The sequence below is a fragment of the Andrena cerasifolii genome, chromosome 1 (genome assembly GCF_050908995.1).
Source record: "Andrena cerasifolii isolate SP2316 chromosome 1, iyAndCera1_principal, whole genome shotgun sequence".
NCBI lineage: Eukaryota > Metazoa > Arthropoda > Insecta > Hymenoptera > Andrenidae > Andrena > Andrena cerasifolii.
In genome coordinates, this window is record NC_135118.1 from 14,116,224 (window position 1) to 14,126,007 (window position 9,784).

General features: G+C 39.8%; 1 protein-coding gene across 1 annotated transcript; it reads right to left on the reverse strand.

Moving 5' to 3' along the window:
- Positions 1–1,367: 1,367 nt before the first annotated feature.
- LOC143368610 (uncharacterized) lies at positions 1,368–4,248 on the reverse strand. Its single transcript, XM_076811520.1, has 3 exons — positions 3,572–4,248; positions 2,862–2,983; positions 1,368–2,632 (listed from the first exon to the last, which is right to left on the reverse strand). Exons 1-3 carry the CDS (start codon positions 3,932–3,934, stop codon positions 2,308–2,310), a joined length of 810 nt encoding a protein of 269 aa, XP_076667635.1. The 5' UTR covers positions 3,935–4,248; the 3' UTR covers positions 1,368–2,307.
- Positions 4,249–9,784: the final 5,536 nt, after the last annotated feature.

Sequence of the window (9,784 nt, forward strand, 5' to 3'; positions counted from 1 at the left end):
ATAAAAGCAAGGCGAGTCGATTAAATATTAGGCATTAACAGTTTTACGAAATGAAGAATTTCGATATGGGTGATGTATTAGGGGGGCTCTTATCTTCGACTGTTGAATTGGAATTTTCTTCGCGGCACCCCCCCCCCCCTTCGGAATAGTTTCAAATAGTAAAAAAAAATCCGTGTAAAGTTTGAGTCCGATCGAATAAGGGGGAAAGGCTCCCCTGGGCCCTTGAACGTGTAAATAATTATTTAACAGCTTACAAAGTCAGTTTTATATAATTATCCTCCAAGTTATTGATTACATAAAAAAATATGTCAATCAAAAGTTGTAGATCCAAACCAGAAGAATCTTTTATGTTCCATTACTTTTTCTCGTGCGACAAAGGGGTTTCGAAAAAAATCCGAAAAACTGAACACAAAAAAAGATTTTTTTATTCAAACTTTGAGAGTTTGTAAATCTTTTTCGAACACTTTTTATTTATGAAAGCGAAAAAATGTAATTTTTATTTTCCAGGACTACTTTTTAAACATTTTAGGGGAGGGAGCATATACCTATCGAGATATGCCAAAAAGATCGATTGTTTTGCATATTTTTAGTGTTTAATATGTCATGAATGTTTCTCGAATATTTGGGACCGAAATTCGTCGAAATATTGAAAATATAGACGTCAGAAGTTAGGTAATCAAATGCTTTTTTCTCGAAATCATGATTTTCAAATATGTTACCCACGATCGCTCAAAAACTATTCAACCGATTTACTTCAAATCTATTACTCAGATTTTTGTCAGCGCGCATTTTTTATTGCATTTTATTGCATAAAAGAGGCAAGGTTTCATTTTCGATTTTTTTTTTAAATTTTGAAAATTTAAATGCATTTCGAACATTTCTTATTTATGAAGATTAAAAGAAATATGTAGTTTTGGTGTTCAACCCCAAAGGTTAATGCTGTTAGGTCTCTGTCACCAATGCGCACACTTCACTTCTAATGTCTACATCTTCGATATTTTTGCGAATTTCGGTCCCAAATTTTCAGGAAACATTCATGACTTGGACCATTATTATATAAAATCGACTTTTTAAAAAAAAATTCACCGAGAGTAAATAAGAGCCACCCTCGTGATGTATACGCCGAGTAGCTTGAAATGCACAGTAAAGTATGTAGAAGGTACTTTGGTAAATGATGTTAGCAGAAATATGGTACGTTTTTTCATTTATTGTAATTATTTTGCGAGAATATTTTAGTTTTGTCGGAGTTGAATCGTGCGAGTAAACGCTAAAGGGGACATGGACGAAGTAACGTTACGAGAATTAAGAGGTGAACGATTGAGACTAATCTTAAGCGTTGATCCTGAAGAAATTATGTTTGATGAACGACGTTACTCGTGGGATCTCGTAAGAAGCGACGAAGACGGAAACGAGGATCGATCGAAAGAAACGCGTCGGCTTAGGATGAAAAGCAGTTAACGGCATATCATGAGAAGAGAGAGCGACTGAGCGTCGTGGAGGATCTTTCTCACGGAGCTCTTTGCTATAGGGCAAAGATGTCTGCATACGCCCGACGACACGATTATGATTTATGCCGAATCGAATCGAGGCTGATTTATGAGAACGTAATGTTCTTAACTCTAGGATATGCCTGCCTGGAAGGCGGCTCGTGGAACGATTTCCGAAACGCATTCTAATGGTCGAACACGGGGAAAGGTTCAGTTGTCGCTGAAAGCGATCTTGCAATAAAGAGGTGCTTCCCTCGAACACAGCAAAAACTATTAATAATTATGCAATTGTGGCTTCGTGTGCAGTTAACACGCTCGCTGAGAGAAATCATTTTAAATGCTCCGCCGTGGGTGCGATTTGGGGCCCGTAAATCCCATACTCTTCTATCTGTACAGGAATCGTTAAGAGGTATTCAGAAATGTAGAAGTAATTACTTAGCATAAACATTGGGATATTAGGAAGCATTAAAAATTATAGTAGGTACTAGCAAGATTAGATTTGATTTCTGAGCAGAATTTAATTCCATAGTAACACAAGGCCCAGGTGCCATTTGTAAGCAACTTTCTTACAAATTTTTATATTCCTCTATTCATATCCCAGGTGGAGGACTGTTAATTCTCTGATGCTAATTGCTCCGAAAAGTTTATTATTACTTTGTCCTCTAACATTTCTTCCTGACGCCATAGAAACTTTTACAGGAGTTTCGTTTGCCTCCTTCTTTCATTAGGTATCAGCTCTTGATCGGTTGTACCACGATTCACTGGACACCTCGTGTAGTGATTCAGTGTCATAAGTTCATCAATTCAGTTTCAGTTTCATTCATTTCCTCTTGCCCTTCCTGCCCCTTCCCCTACGTCGCCTAACCATGGATGGATCAAACAAGGGTTCGCGTGGCGGTTTAGGCGGTGGGGTTCCGCGAGCAAGATGTTCAGCCGCTGGAGAAATTCCAGCGATATCTCTGATCAAGCTGGCCGGTGGAACGGTATCCAGCTTCACCGTGGGATTCCCGGTGTTTGCTAAATTATTTCCCAATGATCCGTGCAACATGCCCGATTCCTCTACGAAATTGCATTTGTACTCCATTCCCTCGACGGTTTTGAAGAGAAAGCAGTTGGTCGTGAGAGCATAATTCGTCATTAGACATCTAAACGACGGTAGTAATGATGATATTAATGCTGTTAATAACCGTGACCATAAAAATAGTCCCATGTATTTTATAACGAATTAGTGGTTGCGTTGCGGCCACAGTGTCACGTCAAATTTTTAATTTTTTGCTCTATGCATTGATGATAGTAATATATATTTTGTGTGTATTCTTTATTGTGTGATGAAATTTATAATGAATTCTTCAGCCGAATTCTTTTTCATAGTACCTTCCCATATTCGTAATGGTAATATCAACACCCAATTGTCCAGCAAAACTATTCCCAGGATCAGTCAACTCAAACGGTCCTCTAAACGTAAAAGGTTTTGGGTCCTCCACCATCAGCGTACTCTATAAGAATAATACAGTTATCTTAACACAACTCTATTACATCAATATAAGAACAGGATTACAAACATTAGTGTAAGAATCAAGAATTCCTAGGCTTCAGAAAAAGAGAATAATTGATTACTTATAAATTCATCAAAATGTGCTCTCAAATTGTTGAATAATTTAACACCAAGCGAGAATAATAAAGCAATATTAAATTTCAAAGAAGACGTACTCTTTGTCAAATGATTCCCAAAATCCCTTCGTTCTCTACAGTAGATAGGTATTCCGCAAAAAAATTCAAAGAGCAGAATTATATTTTTCAGTAAACACTGACCTATCGTTTCATTTTCACGTTACTATTTATAGCGAATTCGGTACCTCGCACTGACTCTGCAGTGGTACCAGAAAATGACTTGGATTGGTTGTTTCTGGTAGAAAGGAAGATAGCTCTATAAGAATCAACCAATCCAAGTCATCGTTCGGCACCAGTGCAGAGTCAGTGCGAGTTACCGAATTCGCTATTAGTTACTATTCAGGCTCTGGAACCTGAATTTTTACAAAACCAACACCACTGTTAATTAAGCAACAGGAAGAATTTGTTCTTACTAAATCACAAACGCAACCGCTGAGATGCGTGCGAACGCAACAGATAGGATAATGGTCGTCATCCCTGAAAATACCAATGCGCAGTGGAACCCTCTTCATCCGCTTGACTAACTCCAGGCACGGTATTGAAAATTGACACGTCTGTCCACCGTTGAATTCGTACACCCAGATATCATTTACATCATTTTTATGAAATCGATCGCGTTCGGAGACTTCCAGGGCTGGAAAATCGATGAAGACAACTTTCGCAACCAACGGCGCTCCACCGGTGTCAGCGTAAGTTTCTTTGTTCAGTATCAATTCCGACACGTAAACGTCTAGAAGGAATAATCCACATTTCACAACCTTCGTCTCCTTCTCCATTTGTTTTTTTTTTGTTTGAATTTTTTCTCTTTTCGAGGTTATGGGGTAACTTATAAATTTGACGGGTTGAAGTTGCAGTGACTTGATGAGATATTACCACCGACGACAGAGGTATATACACAATTTTTCGCGCTGTCAGGAAATCTAGATAAAATATTGAGGAATACGAGATTTCTAAAATTAGGAACCAATGCAAATCCTTCACTAACACAATAGAAAATAAAAATTATTTCCACCCCCGCGCAAACTATCACAAAATCTGGATAAAATATTGAGGAATAGAGGTTTCTGAAATTAACCCTTCGTGGTCACACGGGGTGTATTGTACCCCAAGAATAATTTTCGAGTTAAAATGTCGTGTCTTTACGACTTCCAAAGTGGATTTATCACAAGAAAAAAAAAATATAACAAATTTAAAAATCGCTTTTTTACCACAACCGTGGAAAATCGCTGATTTTCAACTACAAATTGTATGATATCAAAATTTACATTTCTAGAAAAAGACTATTAGACCATGATTGTATAAGAATTACGAACGTACAATTATCACTGAAAAGTTAAAAGATTCAAAAATACGAAAATGGTAACTGAAAAAATGACGCTGGGGTACAGTGAACCCCGTGTGGCCAACTCGGGATTATAAGAAGGTGTGACCACGAAGGGTTAAGAACCAATTAAGAACAACTTCCACTAACATAATAGAAAGATCATTTCAACCGCCACCCCAAGTTGCAACGCAGAATGCATACAAAGTGGAGCAGACCCATCCATAACTAAGTAGATTGGCTACGAAGTCAAGAACATGGTTCATCCTGAATAACTTCAACAGACGACTTTTGCACAGTTCGACCCGTACGAATAGATATTCAGCTCACGAGGGAACTGGTTAACAAAGCAGGGTTAAACTGTGCCGTAGCGGTGCTCTAATTGTAGAACAGGGTTTGCGGACTGTCGTCTCTCGAGTTCGGTGAATTATGGCCGGGTCACTGAGCCCCGTGAATCCTTTATGTCTCGCTCAGCCAGGTTAAGCATGCGGGTTCCTAGACGATGGAAGACGAAAGGGTGTAAGTGTCTGGGTTAGGCATAGGTGAAGTCAGGGTTAGGAACCGCGGAACCGGTTTCAGAACTATGGATATGTTGGTCCCGAGCCGAAGTGATTTATAGGGTAAGTCCGGTATAGTTCGACCACCGGGAGAGTCCGGCCAGTGTTGATATGTTAAGACTGACGCAACAGAGGACACTGTGTGTCATTGATACAAAAGAATTGGATGCGCTTGTTGGTGATCTTGCATTGACCATTGACACAAATCCATATTTAAATTATAAGAAACACTTAAGACTTTATGCGAGTCTGAGAGTTTTTAGACCAAGTTACAGTGCTGATGATATTTGAAAGACAGGTAAGTTTATTTACACTATTCCGATATTGAGGGATATAATATGCATAAAACTACAGTGTCACCCCAACAAAATACGTATGTATTCGTTTTTAACCCTTCACTGACACACCTCTTTTTTCGATCAACTTTGACATACCTGGGTGGCTCACACCTAGAACAATTTTTGATCGACTGTCATTCTTATCTGAAAAATCCAATCGTTATGAAAAAAATCATGGGTCAATTTTAAGGCCTATAGAATATATTCCAATAGTTTTTTTGATTGAAATTTCATCACAGTTTTTGTAAAAAAATCTAGATTACCATGTGTCGAGAAAACACAAAGAACATTGATTTGTGTGGTAGGAAGGATTAGTTTTGTTTTTTATTTTTGTAAAAGGCATAAGCAATAAAAAAGGAAGAAATAAATTAAATTGAGAATTAAGAGGGTAAAGAGTTAACTAATTGGAAGGCAGCACCTATGCATCTTGCAATTACATCGCAATAATGTCTGCTGCAAGAAATTCCGCATCACGCTAGGCGTGTACGTTTCGATTGCACCTGCAATTAAAATATCTCGATATTTTTGCAACGAGACGTATTCCAGTAGGGCGCGTACTATAATGACGTGCAGTTAAACATCTACGATTATTTTACAGTTATAATGCGATAATTCGTGCCTTAAACAACATTTACCCATCCAGAATGTTTCTACGGGAGAGTCAAACAGCAAGGTTATCAAGTCTAAAATGATTTTCTATCGAAGGTAGAGGAAAAGAAGGAACCACAGCGCGATATTGGAATTACTCACTAATTACTAAGCAATAACGTTGTAATTGCTTGGCAATTAAAATAGTGATACGTACGTTGCGTTGCAACAGCTTCTTATTTCGCTGTTACTATTCCTACTGTAGCATCGGATGCGTTAAACGAGTTTTCTGTTCGCGTTAATTGATTCAATTCCGTGCAATACGATAAGCAGCCATTAAAACCTTGGATCATATATCTACTTGCAAAGATAAGCTTATGAAGAGAACAGGCGAAATGCAATAGCACATAAAATCGATAACGGTAATCAACCATACAGCAGCGTGCACCTTAAATTTAAAAAAATTTTAATTGAATACACCTTAAGAATTAAATATGAGTCCACAAAATATTAAGCAACTCTTCGATTTTTTTAATGATAATCGAGTATCCAATAATGCCCTTATTATGCCGAAACATCATTTTACCACCCGTCCTTCAAATCAAAACCGAAAAGTAATCTACCCTGCCCACTGTCTCAAATCATAATGAATCTACTGATATAAATAATACCTACGCTTATATAACGCACCAAGTCACAACTGAAATTCCCATTCATCTGCTGTAAGAAACAGAAAAGCATTTCCTCCGGTGAAATTAATTAACGGCCAATCACAACAGAGACCAGTGGTACGACAACGAGAAAGCATTTCCGATGGCATTACCTTTCATGGGAGCTGTTAAGGGACGCACAGAACCCACTCACGGCGCAACGGTTCGACAGGGTGAGAACTAATTATTGTTATTAAGACGTTCGAGGGGCGGGCCTCTGGTGCAGGGTCGTATTCCGTCGGTCGTGCCCGCGTCAGTGTCCGCGTTATCTGCTTACTGGCTCATATCCCGCAATTAGGATATCTCCTAGTGAATCTCGCTGGGTCTTCCTGCGCCATTTTATACGGGGATCGTGACAGGGGTTGTTATTTCATTTCACCCTTAACGTCGACCTGACGCCTGACCCGAGTACGTAAGTGAATCGAACAAACGGCCCCTCGCGCTCCTTTTAGCGTCCGAGGTGAAGGTGTAATTGAAATGTTTTTGTCGAAGCGTAATACGTGATTTAATGGGAGCGATAATTTCCCCCGTAGATGTAAAAGGAGATGCTGGCACGACCTCGGAACGTTGAAATCTCGATCTTCATTTTAGTGTTAGGAGTGAAAGGGTACAAGACGATGAAGGAAATTAATTTCTTGGCGAAGAAACTGGTACCAAGAGATTAGCCAGTATTAATAGCGAGTAGCAGCTAACGATAAAACGACGGCCAAGGGTTCGACCAGAAAGTACTGTAATCTTGTTGCAATCAGGCTTCGATAGAGATCATCGGGGATTTTGTAGGCTTAAATCGCCACCGATCTTGATTCTGATCCACGATATTGATCCGAAACCCGTTTGGTCTTGTTAATTTTATCGGGCGCTCGATTTGACGATAATTATCGTAGCTTTCATGTGGTGCTAGTAGTCGAGCGCGATATTCGGCGGTCGAGGAGCTCGATAAAGAAGGAATGCGGAATAAATTGAACTATGCGAGCGAAAAATGGGAGTTTATGCAAAATTATTCGCTGCACGCCAAGTAATTACAAGGGGAAGAGATATATATTCGTTTACGCCGTAACGATCGCAGGAGTCAGGGGGGAAATGTCTAATCGATGGAATGATAATGTGCTCCTAAAACAACGACTAACGTTGAGGGAATACAGCGGATATTAGGTTTGAAGAAGTGACGTTAAAAGCATATGTTGAAAGTGATTCAATCGTAGTGAATATTATATTGATTGTCTTCACAGATACTTCATAGATTTTCTATGAAATATCCTATGAAACATATTTCGTTCGTTTAACGATGTTTCATAATAACTGTAATTTTATAGTATCCTTTTTGCTCCTCTAATTACAATGCATTTACCTTTTACGTAACTTTATGGACACTAACTGTGAGTCATTTAGTAATTGAAATTAACTGTGTTTCGTAACCTGTATTACGAAGATGCAATTTCAACTTTCTAATCGTGAAAAACTACGCTACCTTTTCACTTGATAGTTTCACTACACGATGTATAAACAAAAGTACGAATCGTAGGCTCTAGCTTCTCAAATATTTACTTATCTATTTATTTATTTATTTACGAACGGGTAAGAGCCATTATTGCCAGAAGAAGGTGTAAGAGACGCAGAGTATAGACACCGCGTTACAACAAAACAGAACATAAGAAAACAAAACAAAACTAAAGCTAAAAAGTAACAGAATATAAAAAATATAAAATACTAAACCTGAGTTAGGTCACTATATACCCTCTCGTTGATGTCGCTCTGAATACGCTGGCTTTAAATGCTGAAAGAGATCCACGGAAGAGATCAATCTCGTTCCTAAGCAAATTGGTCAGGTTGCAGATCCTGTGTAAGGGGTCCGCATGTCTGGTAGGCCTACTAGGGACATTAAAATTAAGTAACCCGATTACGTGTGGATCGCACACCATGCCATTGATAATTTTGAAGAAAAATTACAGGTCTGTAACTATCCTCCTACACTCCAGCGTTTGGATTCCAAGGAAATATTCCAAGTTCCCAAATAGCAATATTCCTTTTATCAGTCCAGAAACTATCAACCTTGTGCGTTCCCCTAGATCCACGATCCCCACTTTTCCAGTATAACTACTCCCCACCAAACTACCAGAAATAGTTTCGATTTTCCCGCGCATTTCCCAAGCGTCCACACCTACACGCTACTTTTGAAATACGATGCTGAAGAACATCCATCCCGACTGCTATTCTTCATATCCACTTTTCCACCCTCCCACTCTGCGATCCTAACCTCCAGGATTTTCCCTAGATGGCAAACATCCTATCTATCATCCTAACTTTAGGTGATTCTTATAAACTCCACAGCTGTTCACGCCAAGTCCACTCAGCTCACTCGATTCTATACGCTCCAACGCATATTCACAGCAGCCAATAGCCTAGCACTTCGCATAGTTGGCATCCATTTCGCGAACACTTTTACAGTATTCCGTGATTATAGCTTAAACCAAAATCACGCCATAGGCTACCGCCTAAACCACGTCCTCTGTTGTAGAAGAGTTACCGAAACGAACATCAACCGTGTGACGTAAACACTTCGCCGTTGTGCGTACGTGTTGGACAAGCGAGAATCCAATGAGCTGGGTGTACATCGAAAGCAGTGTGTAATTGGAAAGCAGTGGGAGCAGAAGTCTCCTCGATAGGGCGAGCTTAATAAGCGTTCTCCGATTTCTTTTCGAGCGGCGCATCCGTGCAACGTGCCGGGTCAAGGTGGAGCCGTGGTAACAAAGTCACGCCGTGAGGAAACTAGGAACAGCATCTGGCCGTGGATGGCAGCGGAGAGTAACGCGATTGCGCGTTCATTCGTATATTATTGCGGTCATAAACAACACTGTTAATTCTCAGCCACGTCCAGGCCTTAGGTAGTACGTAGAGGCCACGCGGGCCGATATGATATCTCAATGATGGCTGTTGAATTTGCATTGCATTAGGCCACGCCAGCGTGGACGCGCTCGTACGCCGCGGACGTTAACAAGAGAGAGTGCTAACGGGAGGGTGTTAACGAGAGGCGGAATGACGCGGCAAGTGAGGAAAAATAGGGCCAGTAACAATAACGCTCGTCGTAATTCTGCGCCGCGTCGCTCGCTTGTTA

What these genes read in the sequence shown, in the direction of transcription:
- LOC143368610 (XM_076811520.1), bottom strand. Translation starts at nt 3,934, where the DNA reads ATGGAGAAGGAGACGAAGGTTGTGAAATGTGGATTATTCCTTCTAGAC. An exon ending in GCGGTTGCGTTTGTGATTTA is followed by an intron (nt 2,984 to 3,571) that starts GTAAGAACAAAT and finishes TTATTCTTATAG; the next exon opens with AGTACGCTGATGGTGGAGGA. An exon ending in ACCATTACGAATATGGGAAG is followed by an intron (nt 2,633 to 2,861) that starts GTACTATGAAAA and finishes ACCGTCGTTTAG; the next exon opens with ATGTCTAATGACGAATTATG.